Source organism: Oncorhynchus mykiss, chromosome 12 (assembly GCF_013265735.2).
Source record: "Oncorhynchus mykiss isolate Arlee chromosome 12, USDA_OmykA_1.1, whole genome shotgun sequence".
NCBI classification, from domain to species: domain Eukaryota; kingdom Metazoa; phylum Chordata; class Actinopteri; order Salmoniformes; family Salmonidae; genus Oncorhynchus; species Oncorhynchus mykiss.
This window is the reverse complement of record NC_048576.1, coordinates 39,635,099-39,653,675: the sequence shown is the minus strand read 5'-3', so window position 1 is coordinate 39,653,675 and position 18,577 is coordinate 39,635,099. Positions and strand designations below refer to the sequence as shown.

The following is an 18,577-nucleotide window of genomic DNA, read 5'->3' as shown; positions in this document are numbered from 1 at the left end:
TTGTTTCCTTCATTCCATCTGGTTGTGTTGAACCACTGTGTTGAGGCCTTGATTAAATGACAAGGCTATTATCCTCGTGTCAGGGAATGTCAAATCATGGCATTCATTTGTGAACACAGGTCTCTGTTTCACGCATGTATTTTCAACCAGTACTCATAATGGCAACTGCAACTATTTGAATGTGTTGCAGTTTTTTTCTTTCAAAAATCCTCACATTTCAATTATGATTAAATCGAATCAAGCCTGGTTGTTGTTATGTTGTGTTGCTACCATACAGTGTTGTCGTGTATTGCTGCCTTGCTATGTTGTTGTCCTAGCTCTCTTTATGTAGTGTTGTCTCTCTTGTTGTGATGTGTTTTTTGTCCTATATTTATATTGTATTTATTTATTTGTATATATTTTTTTTCAAGGCCCCTGACCCCCACAGGAGACCTTTTGCCTTTTTGGTAGGCAGTCATTGTAAATAAGATTTTTTTTCTTAACTGACTTGCCTAGTTAAATAAAGGTGAAATAAAATACAAAAATAAATAGAATATAGGGTGTTCACTCACTGCTCTAGAATGTGGTAAAATAAGGTTAAATTCAAGAGGGTGCCCTATGTTATTATGAATCACATACAATTAATCATCAGATTGTTCTCTACAATATTACAACCTTTAATATGCTTGTACTTAACAGTGTTGATTAAATAAGAACGTTAGTTTGTTGTGACCATTTGCTAGGGGGGCATCTCCATTTTCTGCATTGGGACATTTGAGGTGTTTTCACTCTTTGGACCAATCAAAATCAACTTGATACCCTTGTCACTTTCGTCACCAGATAGGTGGCTTTCTATTGCTCTAACCCTGGTCAATCAATGTTGAGAAGGACCGTTTATATGGCGATGTAAAGGGAACTAATCACACCATGAAAATTGGAACCGATTTTCTTTGGGGAGGATATACAGTTGAAGTCGGAAGTTTACATACACTTAGGTTGGAGTCATTAAAACTCGTTTTTCAACCACTCCACAAATGTGTTGTTAACAAACTATAGTTTTGGCAAGTCGGTTAGGACATCTACTTTGTGCATGACACAAGTAATTTTTCCAACCATTGTTTACAGACTATTATTATTTCACTTATAATTCACTGTATCACAAGTCCAGTGGATCAGAAGTTTACATAAACTAAGTTGACTGTGCCTTAAAACAGCTTGGAAAATTCCAGAAAATGATGTCATGGCTTTAGAAGCTTCTGATAGGCTAATGGACATCATTTGAGTCAATTGGAGGTGTACCTGTGGATGTATTTCAAGGCCTACCTTCAAACTCAGTGCCTCTTTGCTTGACATCATGGGAAAATCAAAAGAAATCAGCTAAGACCTCAGAAAACAAATTGTAGACCTCCACAAGTCTGGTTCATCCTTGGGAGCAATTTCAAAATGCCTGAAGGTACCACGTTCATCTGTACAAACAATAGTACACAAGTATGAACACCATGGGACCACGCAGACGTCATACTACCGCTCAGGAAGGAGATGAGTTCTGTCTCCTAGAGATTAACGTACTTTGTTGTGAAAAGTGCAAATCAATCCCAGAACAACTCTGTGGTCCAACTCAACCAAAAACATCTCAATTGGGTTAAGGTTGGGTGATTTGTGGAGGCCAGATTATCTGATGTAGCACTCCATCACTCTCCTTCTTGGTCAAATAGCCCTTACACAGCCTGGAGGTGTGTTGGGCCATTGTCCTATTTAAAAACTAATGATAGTCCCGCTAAGCGCAAACCAGATGGGATGGCTTATTGCTGCAGAATGCTGTGGTAGCCATGCTGGTTAAGTGTGCCTTTTTAATTCTAAACAAATCACAGACTGTGTCACCAGCAAAGCATCCCCACACCATCACACCACCTCCTCCATGCTTCACGGTGGGAACCACACATGCGGAGATCATCCGTTCACCTACTCTGCGTCTCACAAAGACACAGTGAATGGAACTAAAAATCTCAAATTTGGACTCATCAGACCTCAGGACAGATGTCCACCGGTCTAATGTCCATAGCTTGTGTTTCTTGGCCCAAGCAAGTCTCTTATTATTGGTGTCCGTTAGTGGTTTCTTTACAGCAATTAGACCTTGAATGCCTGATTCACGCAGTCTCCTCTTAACAGTTGATGTTGAGATGTGTCCGTTACTTGAACGCTGAAGGATTTATTTGGGCTGCAATTTCTGAGGCTAATAACTCTAACTTATCCTCTGCAGCAGAGGAAACTCTGGGTCTTCCTTTCCTGTGGTGGTCCTCATGAGAGCCAGTTTCCTCACAGCGCTTGATGGTTTTTGCGACTGCACTTGAAGAAACTTTAAAAGTTCTTAATGTTCCCGTATTGACTGACCTTCATGTCTTAAAGTAATAATGGACTGTTGTTTCTCTTTGCTTATTTGAGCTGTTCTTGCCATTATATGGATTTGGTCTTTTTACAAATAGGGCCATATTCTGTATATCACCCCTACCTTGTCACAACACAACTGATTGGCTCAAACGCATTAAGAAGGGAAAAAATGCCATAAATTAACTTTTAACAAGGCACACCTGTTATTGAAATGCATTCCTGGTGACTACCTCATGAAACTGGTTGAGAGAATGCCAAGAGTGTGCATAGCTGTCATCAAAGCAAAGGGTGGCTACTTTGAAGAATCTCACATTTAAAATATATTTTGGTTTGTTTAACCCTTTTTTGGTTACTACACGATTCCGTATGTGGTATTTCATAGTTTTGACATCTTCACTATTATTCTACAATGTAGAAAATAGTACAAATAAAGAAAAATCCTTGAATGAGTATAGTAGGTGTCCAAACTTTTGACTGGTAATGTGTGTGTATATATACATATACACTGAACAAAAATATAAAGGCAACATGTAAAGTGTTGTTCCATGAGCTGAAATACAAGATCCCAGAAATGTCTCAAATTTGGTCTGCAAATTTGTTTACATCCCTGTTAGTTAGCATTTCCCTTTTGCCAAGACATCCATCCACCTGACAGGTGTGGCATATCAAGAAGATGATTAAACAGTGTGATCATTACACAGGTGCACCTTGTGCTGTGGACAATAAAAGGCCACTAAAATGTGCAGTTTTGTCGCACAACACAATGCCACAGTTGTCTCAAGTTTTGAGGGAGTGTGCAATTAGCATGCTGACTGCAGGAATATTAACCAAATCTGTTGCCAGAAAATGTGCTTTTCTTTTCTCTCGCATAATATACCGTAGTTTGAGAATTTGGCAGTACATCCAACCGGCCAAACAACCACAGAACACGTGTAACCACGTCAGCCCAGGACCTCCACATCGTGCTTATTCACCTGTGGGATTGTCTGAGACCAGCCACCCAGACCGCTGATGAAACTGAGTGTTTCAACAACCGAAGAAATTCTGCACAAACTGTCAGAAACCGTTTCGGGAAGCTCATCGGCGTGCTCGTCGTCCTCACCAGGGTCTTGACCTGACTGCAGTTCGCCATCGTAACCAACTTCAGTAGGAAAATTAATCTGTGTCGTGCAGATGGCAGATAGCGTCTATGGCATTGTGTGGGCGAGCAGTTTGCTGATGTCAACGTTGTGAACGGAGTGCCCCACGGTGGCAGTGGGGTTATGATATGGGCAGGCATAAGCTATGGATAATGAACACAATTGCATTTTATTGATTGCGATTTGAATGCACAGAGATGCGTGAAGAGATCCTGAGTCCCATTGTCGTGCCATTCATCCGCTTCTCCATTCATCCGCCGCCATCACCTCATGTTTCTACATGATAATGCACAGCCCCATTTCGCAAGGATCTGTACACAATTTCTGGAAGCTTAAAATGTCCAAGTTCTTCCATGGCATGCATATTCACCAGCCATGTCACCCATTGAGTATGTTTGGTATGCTCTGAATCGACATGTAGGACAGTGTGTTCCAGTACCCGCCCTTATCCAACAACTTCGCACAGCCATTGAAGAGTGGGACAACATTCCACAGACCACAATTAACAGCCTGATCAACTCTTTGACAGATAAGTGTTGCACAGCGTGAGGCAAGTGGTGGTCACACCAGATACTGACTGGTTTTCTGAACCGCACCCATACCTTTTTTTTAAGGTATCTGTGACCAACAGATCCATATATGTATTCCCAGTCACGTGAAATCCATTGGTTAGGGCCTAATGAATTTATTTTGATTGACAAATGTCCTTATATGAACTGTAAATCTTTGAAATTGTTGCATGTTACATTTATATTTTTGTTCATCGTATGTTGGCTAAATTCTTTGTTTTGTATTCTGCAGATTTCTTTTTTTTTTTAAAGTCCTGTTATCGCATGCAATCCTGCAGCCACTACCTAGCTTGTCAGTTGACGTTTGTGCCGTTCTGCCCGCAGAGCAGTGACGGAGTTCTATTAAACAGCAACAGTCTTTGACCATGGCCGTAATTACATTCTATTCACTAATCATGCTTAATTCTCTGAGTAAATTATCTACCTTTTGAACCATACATGGTAGAGGCATAGGGTTTGGATTATTGTTTTTCTGATGCAATTCTCTATTGAACAAAGTATTTATATAAACCTAATAGTATACCTCAGATGGTAAATTCTTGAGAGAAAAAGACTGGGGGAACCCAGCTTCTAAGCTTGGCGGAGATTCGGGCATAAAACCTGGGATTAGGCGGAAATGATGTGTCTCTGCCCAGGTATGGCTACTAGGAGTGGCGGTCCTATGTCGGGGCCCTGTACAGAACCAATGTGTGGGGCTAATACTCCAGTTCTGCCTGTTGACTACACAGAAAAGAGGCTTCAGCCAGGGATAATGAAAGGAGCGCTGTGTCGCGTTCCCCTGGACGACATAATTGAGCATTGTTCAACGCCTGCAGTCTCTCTCTCCCCCACCACCAATACACCTCCACTGTCTGGGACTGCTGCTCGAGAACCACTCTTTCACGATGAGAGGCACCGAACAGCAGCGAGCCAGTCAACACGGTGATTATTTAACCAATCTCCCAGCAGAAGCCATGTTAGAGCCACGGTTTTGGGTCTGTAATGATGACATAGAGCGTGATAATGATGGCAGAGTGTGAATGGGAATTGATTAGTGCGGGTGGTTTTGAGTCGACCACTAACACTGATATTACAGGCAATAACTCAATTGATAACATTGGGCCATTATGGAAACGAATATCCTTTTGGCATTCAACAGACATCTCCCTTAATGCCGCGCTATTATGCTCCCCCTCCCCCCAACCGCCCACCCTCCCTTGTAAATTCATTTAATTTAATATATTTCCCTTTTTACCTCAAGAATATTGTCTTGCTGTATCTATCCCTGTACCCCCAGGCACATTTGGGGGTGGTAATCTTTGGGTATTATAAATAACGCCTCTGTACCAGGGATGAAAGGCAGTGGCGCTCTCTCTCTTTTTCCTCCCTCCCTCCTCTCCCAGCCTGCCTGCTACTTGTCTATGCTTAGCACGTAGCTTGCAGCATGTGTGAGTGTGGCTGGGAATTCATATGAACGTCTCGCAGCGGGGGAAAAGGGGGCTAGTCATTGACATGTGTAGGACGGCTCTGGGCTAATAAGAAATGGATGTGGCATTTGTTTTTATGAATGCCATTAAAATAGGGCCCGAGCTGTGATGGCGTTCGTTTTGTTTGTTTTTCTGTGTCCCTGTTTTCTCTTTTTAATTTTTTTTAATTTTTTTTTTTATCCCTTTGTATTATCGTGCTCCAATCTCCCCCTCACGCTGTCTGATGGTCGTCATCTGCGTGGCTCGCCTGGTCCTAATGGGCTGGAAACGCCTGTGGAAAAAAGACCCTCGCCTCACCGCACGGCTCTGGAGATCGGGGAAAGAATACCAAAATAAAAACCGCTGGCAGAGCCAGAGGCATCTCGTAGCCACTTATGGCTGCATTAGGATCATCTACCGATGTGTCATCTAGCCGTCACTTGCGTTATTACAGTTTTGTTCACAAGTGCTCCCCCTCCCACATGTTGTTATATCAGCCTCTGGATGTAACAATGTCTGGTTTCTTTAATATCATAGATGGTTGTTTTACCCTTGTGTATATGAGGCAAGGAACAGCTAACCTTAGCCACCACTAAAGGATAGCTCGGTGGAAGAACCCAAAAAAGTGCAAATGCCACTCCGTCAATTAAGATTAATCATCATTATGCAAATGTTTTGGCAGAGCGGTGTCGACACCTGACTGAGATCTCTATTAAAAAGCAGCTAGTGAGGCAAATAGACGGACAGCTTGAGCTCCCCTTCTTCCTCCCTCTTTCTCTCCCTCCCTCTCTGTTCTCCCTGCCACATTGTTGGCCCCCTCTTTTGACAAATACCTTAATCTGACTGTGTGTGCACATGGGACGGATGGCGTGCGTGCTTCTTAGGGCCCCGAGTGAGAGACCCCCCCCCCAGAGGAGGAGACTAATGGGACTGGCTCCCCCAGATAGGCCACTCAGCCTCTCCATTTCCAGGCACATTGAGGACAAACACTCACTCTACAATTTATCATTTATTTTATGGTGACCCTGCCCCAATCTATACACATGCCTCTTTCTCCTCCTTTTCCAATGCCGTCTCGTCTTTTCCTCTCCTGTTCTCTCCATTTGCCCCCTCGCCTGTATGCCAAGTATCATCTCAAGTTGTTTTAAGAATGCCGTTGAGAAGGGAGGCTAGAGAAGGATTGGAAGGATGAAAGGCAATAAAGGAGGAGGGCAATGTTCCTGGGTTTCGGCGGAGAGATGTTTTGAAGTAGCTGTAAAGGCGTAAGCGCAGCAGTCAAGTTTCTTTTTGTATTCGGTTCATTTCTTTTGATTGGACTCTTTGTTTTGATGAGCTGACGTGTAACGTTAATATTAACATGCTGATGTGCAATAGTAGGAAAGCCTTTGTCGACTCCATCCAGGAATATAAAGATTTTAAGGACTTGCTATATTTAATGCACTTCCAGAATGTTTCCATACTGATGACGTAGATTATTATTAGATTATTCAACCGCTTAACCAAACAGATGACTAAACTGTTGTTGTGGCAGTTCAGTTGAGTATACTGTTGTTTTAGTGGTACTGAAGCTTGTTTCAGTTTTTTCTTTTAATGGCGTCATCTAGCAGAGACCCCTGCGTTGAGGGCCGTCCCCGGACAGGAGAACTCCCGGCTATGATGTAGAGCCAGCGTGGTCTACTGGCGAGTGAAAAAGTTCAGGTTTATACGAGGCACGCTGTAACAGCTCAATAACACAGGCCTGTAATCTACTCCCGTTTCAAACACTTCCCTGATTTACGAGCCCGCGCACCACTCCAGCGCCGAAATGAGGTGTTCAGCGTATGTTTTGTTTACATACATTTTTTATTTATTGCCGTTGTCAAAACTGACTGCTGGACAAAGTCGCTTATTAACTGAGTAAATGGCTTGAGTTTTTTTATGTCAGCTTCCTTAATGACTACAGTCAGTCTGTTTCAAACGAGTCCCCCCTAACCCCCTCCCCCCCACACACATATACACTACCACCCCCTCATGTCCTAAGAGAGGGGTGTGTGTGTGTGTGTGTGTGTGTGTGTGTGTGTGTGCATAGGGAGGGAGGGAGTCCTGAGGGGACTGGGAGCTGCCACAGTTCACACATGGAGAGGAAAGGGAGGGCGAGGGGGTCTTTTGTGCAGATACATCTGGTGGAGGGGTCAGAGCTCCTTTGGTCAGAAAGTAGAACTTGTAATAATTGCTTGGTCGTTTCGGCTTTCCGCCTCCGTCCACCGCCACCCACCCCCAAATAAACTGCTTTTTATCCAGGCTAATGGACCTGCCACCAGCACCGAGACAGGAGGCTGTTAGCACAAGTCCCAGGATGGGCTGCCAGGCTGCTGACTGCCGCTGCGCTAAATCACCAGCAAGGGTCACTCTGAGTTTCTGCCGCCTGTAAAATTAAGTAGCTGTAAAAAGAAATGCTTCCATAAAAAAACACAAAGTTAATGGTAATGTTAACATTGTGTGGCTCTCTGCCATTAACTTTTTGTGGCAGGAGGGTGTCGTTTCATTCAGTCATTTTGAATCTTAGCAGTGTTCACATTTGTCGTGCATGCTATTTTTGGGGCAGATAGCATTACATTGTGTACAGTTGAAGTTTACATACACTTAGGTTGGAGTCATTAAAACTAGTTTTTCAACCACTCCACAAGATTCTTGTTAACAGACTATAGATTTGGCAAGTCAGTTAGGATATCTACTTTGTGCATGACACATGTAATTCTTCCAACAATTGTTTACAAACAGATTATATCACTTATAATTCACTGTATCACAATTCCAGTGGGTCAGAAGTGTACATACATTGTGCCTTTCAAATTCCGAAAGTTATGTCATGGCTTTAGCTTCTGATAGGCTAATCAACATCATTTAAGTCAATTGGAGGTGTACCTGTGGATGTATTTCAAGGCCTACCTTCAAACCCAGTGCCTCTTTGCTTGACATCATGGGAAAATCAAAAGAAATCAGCTAAGACCTCATTAAAAAAATTGTAGAACACAGCAAGTCAGGTTCATCCTTGGTAGCAATTTCCAAACGCCTGAAGGTACCACGTTCATCTGTACAAGCAATAGTACGCAAGTATGAACACCATGGGACCACGCAGCTGTCATACCGCTCAGGAAGGAGATGCGTTCTGTCTCCTAGAGATGAATGTACTTTGGTGCGAAAAGTGAAAATCAATCCCAGAACAACAGCAAAGGACCTTGTGAAGATGCTGGAGGAAACCGGTACAAATAAAACGAGTCATTTATCGACACAACCTGAAAGGCCGCTCAGCAAGGAAGAAGCTACTATTCCAAAACCGCCATAAAAAGCCAGACTACGTTTTACAACTCCACATGGGGACAAAGATCGTACTTTTTGGAGAAATGTCCTCTGGTCTGAACTGTTTGGCCATAATGACCATCGTCATGTTTAGAGGAAAAAGGGGGAGGCTTGCAAGCCGAAGAACACCATCCCAACCATGAAGCACGGGGGTGGCAGCATCATGTTGTGGGGGTGCTTTGCTGCAGGAGGGACTGGTGCACTTCACAAAATAGATGGCATCATGAGGCAGGAAACTTTTGATATATTGAAGCAACATCTCAAGACATCAGTCAGGAAGTTAAAGCTTGGTCGCAAATGGGTCTTCCAAATGGACAATGACCCCAAGCATACTTCCAAAGTTGTGGCAAAAATGTCTTAAGGACAACAAGGTATGGGAATGGCCATCACAAAGCCCTGACCTCATCCTATAGAAAAAGTATGTGTGAGCAAGGAGACCTAGAAACATGGCTCCGTTACACCAGCTCTGTCATGAGGAATGGGCCAAAATTCACCCAACTTGTTGTGGGAAGCTTGTGGAAGGCTACCCGAAACATTTGACCCAAGTTAAACCATTTAAAGGCAATGCTACCAAATACTAATTGAGTTTATGTAAACATCTGTAAACATTCTGACATTTCACATTCTTAAAATAAAGTGGTGATCCTAACTGACCTAAGACAGGGAATTTTTACTAGGATTAAATGTCAGGAATTGTGATAAACTGAGTTTAAATGTATTTGGCTAAGGTATATGTAAACTTCTGACTTCAACTGTAGGTATTCTCAGCTTTCCAAATAGAAATGCCACAATAGGGATTATTCCGTAACAATTGCAATAGCCCTTGCTGAGCATTCTCAATTGCCCAGCCTAATTTGGTTTTAAACGCAAAACTCCTTAAGCCCAATAGCGAAGACGTACCATGTTGCAACTATTCCCTAGTATGCTAAATATATAGAGCCCTATAAACCACTGTCATTCTGTCTGCCTCTGTCTGTCTGGTCGAAACACCATCAGGTTCCTCTCTGCTTTAGACGAGTTGGTCCTCTGTTAGATTCAGCTCCATCTCTCTCCCCTCCAGATGGACAGAAGCCTCCCATTTCCAACACCTCCCTGGCCTCCATGCGTATAAGGTTGAGTCGGTACACATGCTCCCCTCTCTCCAGCCCCTTGCAGTCCCCTTAATAAGTCCATCTACTCTTCATCAGCTTTCTGTACCAGGGGACAATGGCCAGATTGAGGGGCCACAACAAAAGGCCTTTGAAAAGTCCCCTACAGTAAGATGTTGTGTTTGTGTGCATCACTCAGTGTCCCCAAGGTGCGCGGACCCCTGGTCTTTTCCCAGCTCCCCTCCTGCCACAGCCGCTCGCCCACCATCGCGTTTTGAAGTGGCCCTTTTTTATTTTTGGAGACGTTTACAGGCCTTTTTAATTACTTACAGCTTGCCAAAGGGCTTTGCTGCCTCATTCTTCCTTTTGTTTGTCGAGGTCTTTCCACAAATCCTACTCTTGTTAAACCAGCCATCAGGATTTTGTAAGGTTTCTAGATGTTTTCTCACTCTCTCTCTCCCCTTTTCCTTTTGTTTATTTTGATTTGTGATTTTTCACTCTCTCCCTCGGTCCTCAAAGCGGTTTTCCATCAATTAATCTTAATTGAAGTCACACCAGACTTCCTTGCTTAATAATTCTTGCCACCATTGTCACAGATGGCTTGCTCTCGTTTGCAGCAGGAGCTGTAAATCAATTTTGATTTGGCGTTTGACATCAATCAATCGTCATTTTACTCCCCAAACATCCTCTGCTCTTTTGTGAGACGCCAAGATGGATCGCTGTGTCAAGTTTACGAAGTTCAGATCTCCTTATCAAGGGTATTGTTTCCCTGAGAACTCACACACTAAGACAATTTTTTCCGTCGTCTGATTTGATACTGAGACAATCCAGCTTGAAGTGCTCTGATTATCACTTCATTCAGGCATACAATGCACTCGACACAAAACCGCTCCTCACCTGAACATAAAAAGGAAACTATTTTGGTGCATTCTTCTCACTCGCATCCTTTTTTACATACCATTTTCTCTCAGCTTTTGACAGTTTGGTGACTAGTTTAATTGTGCACAAACAGGAATGTGAGAACCGGAACATATGTCTTTTGTTTCCCATTCTGAGACGTACAACAGTTGGCGCCGAGGTTCAACCATTGAGCTAATTACTTCTCTGGTAAGAATTCCAGAATGCTGTAATCATGCTAATAAAAATACATTTGGCTTACCATTTTTAACAAATTGCCAGCGGTCTTTGAGCCGGTCAGTGGGCTCCGGCGAGGCCCACTTAGGCAAGAACATCAATAAAACAATAAAAGGGCATACCTGCTAGGGGTGAATGTTTGTATATTTTATGGGGGGGGGGGTGACCTGAGCATTCTCTCTGAGTGTTGTGTTCTTAAGCGCGGCATTGTTTGAAGTCGTTCTGTGTGTGTGGACTGTCAAGCCAAGCCTTGATCTGCTTATCTCTTCCTTGAAGGATGCAATATGTCTTAAAGATAACGGCCAAACTACAGTGTGTGTGTGTGTGTGTGTGTGTGTGTGTGTGTGTGTGTGTGTGTGTGTGTGTGTGTGTGTGTGTCGTTCTCGAGGGGCTTAGCGAGGCTATCTGCAAAAATGGCAATTGTTTGCCAATCTGTGTCCTTTAATTGCTTCAGAACAGATTTAGATACATCTGAACAAAAGCTAATTTTGGATCTGCCCCTGGGGTGTTTGAGGATTTTGCAACAGATTGAGTTGTCAAGGTTCCTACCACATCGCCAAACTGAAATCTTCACATAGGTTGTCCAAGGTTGCCGAAGGTTGCATAGTTATCTAACCCCCATTTTCCTTTTCTGTGTAATTAAATAGTTACCCTTAGTTTAGGCTTGACCTTCTGGGCCACAACCATGTAGCTCTGCACCAACGCGTGTTCCTTCAGGTGGTGGCCATTTTGACTGAGCCATAAAGGAGCCATTTCCATAACAAGGGTCCAAAATAATAGGAATTGACAAGGGGACTCAAAACTGGCACGGTATAATAAAGGCTCATATTGTAAACCGGCTTCCCTTGTACGTCTCTCTGTGTAAATCATAGTCCACTTTATAGGACCTAATCCATCCAATGTGCGTCAATTCTATGACGGGTGTGCATGCTTGCCACAATAACACCTCCAGTGGAATAACATTTAGTGATTTTATAGCTGGAATAAGGTCGAGCTCCGTTTACTGTTATGCTTTGATGTACTGATTCATGGTCGGTGACGCCGTCTTACCAGTATCTGAGAAGCAAAGTGTTTGACAATACAAGGATATCATTGTGAGCAACACTGAACAGTGATGTAGGCAGCTGAATGGCAATTCACAGGTTTCATTCATGAATGTATATCTCTGACTGATTTTGATATTGACTGTAAAATCCAGACGACGTCCTGAAGATATGCTTCTCCCTCGTCGTTACAGGAAGCTGCACAGCGGTATGAAGACCTATGGATGTGAGCTGTGTGGGAAACGCTTCCTGGACAGCCTACGCCTTAGGATGCACTTGCTGTCTCACTCAGGTAAGAATCAACACTTGTGTGTCTGTATAGATATCTATACTGCATGTATTTACAAAAACAATACTGTACATGTAGAGATTTTTCATCCTGTGTTTAATACTGTGTAATACCCTATTTTAACAATGCATAGCAAAACAATTTTACTTTTTTTGTTTACATTCTACACTATATTAGAACATGACATTATGGACTTTGATATAGTCCCAGTTGGTATTGAATAGAACTCTGCGGTCCCGTACGCCTTGGTGGGAAAACAACCCATGGGTTCCTATCACAACGCCAACGTTACCCCAATGTGCTTGTTGAAGTCAGTTACATAACTTCATTCAAGAAAAGTACATGTCTAAAGATGACTTTTCAACATGGCCTGCCCCCGAGTGTTCTCATTACGTAATATTGTAGAACCTCCCTCATGCCCCTTTTCATGACGGTGCTAGCAGCCACGTGATTGCTAGCTACCAACCAGAACATTAAGCTAGCCAAGACCAACATCACCAAAAAAGAGATTATACAGATGCAAGTAGTGAGTGGAGTTAAACGGACTAGTACGTGTAGCCTACCTGGACACCAGGTCCCCACAATTTCCCACGCCAAGTAGCCGGAAGCCACAGGGCTTTTCGCGCAGGCTCTATATCCTTAAGTGGGAGCATTGCGAACCGTAGGTTGGGACTTTTGACCTGGTTACATGGTACATTGAACAACACAGCAGCTTCTCGGCATCTTTTGTTACTTCTGTCTTACAAAAATTTTTTACAACGAAGTTGGCTCTTTTACACCGGGGGTTAATGGGGTAGAATTTGTTGTTTTTTTCCTAATTTGTGGGCGTGTGTCACGGTTGTCGTAAGAACGAGACCAAGGCGCAGCGTACGTAGAGTTCCACATCTTTCTTACTAAGAAAAACTTCAGCAAAACAATAAACGAACCACAAAACGTGACTAAGTGGTGCACAAACACAAAACAATGTCCCAAAAACACAGGTGGGAAAAATAACTACTTAAATATGATCCCCAATTAGAGACAACGATTACCAGCTGCCTCTAATTGGAATCATATAAAACACCAACATAGAAAATATAAACTAGCCTCTAGCCTCTAACTACCCTCTAGTCACGCCCTGACCTACTACAACAGAGAAACAAGGGCTCTCTATGTCAGGTGGTGACATCGCGGTCTAGGGGAATTCCTTACTATTGTGTGAATATCGACTCAGGGTATTGGCTGTGCATTGTACAGGCTTGATATTGAAATGGGATAACTTCACTGAACAAAAGTATAAACGCAACAATTTTACAGTTCATATAAAGAAATCAATCAACTGAAATCAATTCATTAGTTAATAATCTATGGATTTCACATGCCTGGGAATGCAGATATGCAAATACCTTTAAAAACAATAGGGGCTTGGATCAGAAAACCAGTCAGTATCTGGTGTGACCACCATTTGCTTCATGCAGCGCTACACTTCTCCTTCACATAGTTGATCAGGTCGTTGATTGTGGAATGTTGTACTGCTACTCTTCAATGGCTGTGCGAAGTTTCTGGATATTGTCGGGAACTGGAACACGCTGTCGTACACGTTTATCCAGAGCATCCCAAACATGCTCAATGGTGACATGTAGCGAGTAAGCAGGCTATGGAAGAACTGGGACATTTTCTTTTTGTAATCATCATATTATGAAAATGTTATTTTACATAGACAACCAAACAAAGTACAATCAAAGGAATACGGATACAGGAAAACATTACACAAAAAGGCAGTCATAAAATGTAGAAAATAATATATACAAACATCACAATTATAACATGGGGCATTTATGGGAGCTGTTCTACATAGGACCATAATGGAGACCAGATTTTCCAAAATGTATCAGACTTTAGTGTAAATCAAAGGTAAGTGCCTTCATGGGTATAATAGCAGACGCTTGAGAAATACACATTCTCGCAGATGGTACATGAGGCGTGGACCATAATGACAATATACACGTTTAGGCTAAGTAAACAAGGGTATTGAACAGATGTTCAGAGTCCGGGTCAAACGCAACATTTACAATCAAAGTAGAGGAAAATATACATTCGGTGAAAAAGCTAATTGCAGATATTCTTTGTGTAAATGAATATCATTCCAATAAGACTGGATTCTGCTACAGTACCAAACAAATGTGTGTGAAGGTGCAAGTATCCTGTTTACATTTGAAACGTAACTGTGATGCATTGGGAAACATTTTATGAAGGCAGACAGGTGTAAAGTAGGTTCTATGAAAACACTTGAAATGTAGTTATTGTATGCTTATGGAGGTGCATTTGGGGTAGACCCTTTCGCAGATAGAAGCCCATTCTTCCTCACCAAATGCATGTCCAATGTCTCTCTCCCAAACATGTCTCAACGCGTCATAGGATGAGGCACTTCTGTTCGCTAAAATAGAATATATGTCGGAGATTAAAACGCTCTAAACAGTACGATTCTTAAATAGTTTTTCAACTTCAGTAATTTGAAAACATAGTATATCGACTTTCTTCTGACTCTCTATGAAGTATCCAAGTTGTAGGTACTTAAACAAATCTTTGTTGGGTATGTCAAACTCAGTTTTTATCTGTTGAAACGATTTAAGAGTGTCCTGAGTAAATAAAGGCATAAGGTCAGCAATACCCTTCGTCTTACAGTCCAGAAGTCCAATACTCCTTTTTTTGGGGGGGGTGGGATCTGAATTAAGGGCAATCGGTGACCAGAGTGATGTGGTCGGGAATCTGCAAGTACCTCCTTGCATCTTTCAAAGCTAAGAGTGTATTATGTACTGAAAAATCCCACTCCTTTTTCTATTCTGGTTAGAGACCGTTTGCCCTGTTCTGTGAAGGGAGTAGTTCACAGCGTTGTACGAGATCTTTAGTTTCTTTGACATTTCTCGCATGGAATAGCCTTCATTTCTCAGAACAAGAATGGACTGATGAGTTTCAGAAAAACATTTGTTTCTTGCCATTTTGAGCCTGTAAAATCGATCCCACAAATGCTGATGCTCCATATACTCAACTAGTCTAAAGAAGGCCAGTTTCTTTTTTTCTTTTTGCTTCTTTAATCAGGACAACAGTTTTCAGCTGTCCTAACATAATTGCAAAATTATTTTCTAATGATCGATAAGCCTTTTAAAATTATAAACTTGGATTAGCTAACACAACTTGGCATTGGAACACAGGAGTGATGTTTGCTGAAAATGGGCCTCTGTACGCCTATGTAGATATTCCATAAAAAATCAGCCGTTTCCAGCTACAATAGTAATTTACAACATTAACAATGTCTATACTGTATTTCTGATCAATTTGTTATTTTAATGGACAAAGAATGGGCTTTTCTTTCTAGAACAAGGACATTTCTAAGTGACCCCAACCTTTTGGTGTGGTGTTTGTGTGTGAGTTAAGAACACATTCTTATTTACAATGACGACCTATCCCGGCCAAACCCTAACCTGGACGATGTTGGTCCAATTGTGCGCCGCCCTATGGGACTCCCAATCACTGCCGGTTGTGATACAGCCTGGAATCAAACCAGGGTCTGTAGTGATGCCTCTTTCACTGAGATGCAGTGCCTTAGGCGGCTGCAAAACTCGGTGGGGGATCTTAATCAGATATTTTGGCATTTCATTGTTCGATCTTGTACATTGTGAAGTATAAAGAGATTTATAGAAGTCGCAAAACGTATTATTGATAAGCAATGATCATAAGAAGTGGAGCCATCTGCCATCCATATAGACTTAATCAAGCCATCTGCCATCCATATAGACTTAATCAAGCGTTCATTCTGTTATTTTTTAAGTTGGTGTGCAAGTAGACGGCTCAGACTGTTACCAAACTCATAATATTTTTGCTTGGTAAAAATCAACGTTTTTTTGTTTTTTTTACATGCTTTGTATGCTCTAAATTGAGTTTGGCCTTAGCACAAGCTAGTGAATTCCAGTTCACCTGGGTTGATTATTAAGAAGTTGTAAATGCTTTACAGCCTCCAATTTGTTCCTATTTTCCATTCTAAGCTTCTTGATGATCGAGGCTTGGGAAATGATATGACCCCTTATACTTTATTTAGCAGCATCCCAGATAGTTGCAGCTGAGACAGGAGAGAGTTGATTGTCGAGACAGTAATGTGATCATTTATCTTTGATCACAGTGCAGAATCCTTCATTGTTAAGCAGAGACATCTCATTTTGGGGATTGTTTTGCCAATTTCAATATCTATATACACTGGGGCATGGTCAGAAATGACTATAGAACCAATAGCACATGACTGGACAAAATGCTAGTAAGTAGAGGGCCTAAAAAAAATAGTTACATCTAGAATATGGATTATGGGGTCTAAAGTAGAAAGTATAGTCTCTGACATTAGGATTTAGCTCTCTCCATACATTATGTCTACTAAACCAGATGAATCACAGATGTATTTGAGGCTCAATGATTCGAGACTGGAGCAGTTGATGATTTATCCAATTTACCCAAAGTACAGTTAAAATCTCCTGAAATAAACCCAAGTCCCTTTCAGTATTGATTAAATAATAAAATCATGTCAGACATACATTTGAGGGAGTATAGTAATATGTTGAAGTATATTACCTGTAATCAAAATAAACCGTCCTTCATGGTATCTTGGTGCTCAAATATATAAATTGGACATTTCCTTTTATTTAATACATTTTTTTTTAACCCGTTTTCTCCCCAATTTCGCTGTATCCAATTCTTTAGTTAGTCTTGTCTCATCGCTGCAACTCCCGTACGGACCCGGGAGAGGTGATGGTCGAGAGACCCGTGCGTCCTCCAAAACAAAACACAACCCAACCAAGCCGCACAGCTTCTTGACACAATGCCCACTTAATCCGGACGCTAGTTGCACCTTTGTGTCGGAGGAAACGCCGTGCACCTGGCGACCATGTCAGCATGCACTTCACCCAGCCCGCCACAGGAGTCGTTAGTGTGCAATGAGACAAGGACATCCCTGCCGGCCAAACCTTCCCCTAACCCGGACGACACTGGGCCATTTGTGCGCCACCCCATGGGTCTCTCGGTCGTGGCCGGCTGCGACAGTGCCTGGACTCGAACCCAGAATCTCTAGTGGCACAGCTTGCACTGCGCTGTAGAGCCTTAGACCACTGTGCCACACGGGTGACTGACATTTTTATTTTCAAAGATGGCAGTGCCTCTTTTGTTTGAACTAAAAGAAGAAAAGTACCCAGTCCCTCTTCAGCTTAGCGTGTTCTGTTGAAGATAAATGGGTCTCGTGTAGCATCGCAATTGAAACCCTTTCCTTTTTTAAGGATGTTAGTATTTTCTTAATCTTGACCACATGCCCACTACCCCGAACATTCCAGGAGACTGCTTTAAATGAACTGTTTATGTTACAGTGGTATTAGACTTAACCCAGAATGAGTAGTGCATCACAAAAACAAAACAAAATTAATAACACGCTTGTGTAACCCTAAAATAAAACCTGCAAATAAAAATATAACCCCACTGCCAAGTCTCAAAATGAAACGACAGAACCAAAAATAGTACCTACACTATTTTCTGTCACGCTACTAACAGGAAGCCCATTAAGTGTTTGTCCTATGTTGAATAATGGCGAATTAACATAGATCTATGGACATGTGAATGAAAAATGAATAGCCTAATATTTTAAATTGTCCTAAACATTATCACTATTGCACTCGTGCTGAACACACACACCATAGTCACATGTAGCCTCGCCTATATACTGTAATAAGAATGCCGCCCCATTTTGATAGTTAAAAGGTTGAAACCGAAACGTTTCAGCCCTGAGTGGAGAGGCCTCAGAACATGTCTTTACGTAGCCATGTTGAAACCGCACCCCCGAACTGGGACATTTTCAACTTCCAGGAATTCTCTACAGATTCTTGCGACATGGGGCTTGTGCATTATGTTAAAACATTTGGTGGTGGAGGTGCATTCAAATTCCCATCAATAAAATCCAATTGTGTTCATTTTCCGTAGCTTATACATGCCCATACCATAACCCCACCGCCACCATGTGGCACTCTGTTCACAAAGTTGACATTAGCAAACCGCTCGCCCACACGATGCCATACATGCTGTCTGCCCTCTGCCCGGTACAGTTGGAATTTGGATTCATCCGTGAAGAGCACACTTCTCCAGTATGCCAGTGGCCA

General features: G+C 42.2%; 1 protein-coding gene across 3 annotated transcripts in view; it reads left to right on the top strand.

Moving 5' to 3' along the window:
* Positions 1–18,577, top strand: part of LOC110537608 (zinc finger and BTB domain-containing protein 16-A) — a 121,972-nt gene that overhangs the window by 36,657 nt on the left and 66,738 nt on the right. For all 3 annotated transcript variants that reach the window (XM_036937566.1, XM_036937568.1, XM_036937567.1), the window contains exon 3: positions 12,319–12,416. In XM_036937566.1, coding sequence (XP_036793461.1) covers positions 12,319–12,416 — 98 coding nt within the window. The remainder of the gene's footprint in view (positions 1–12,318; positions 12,417–18,577) is intronic.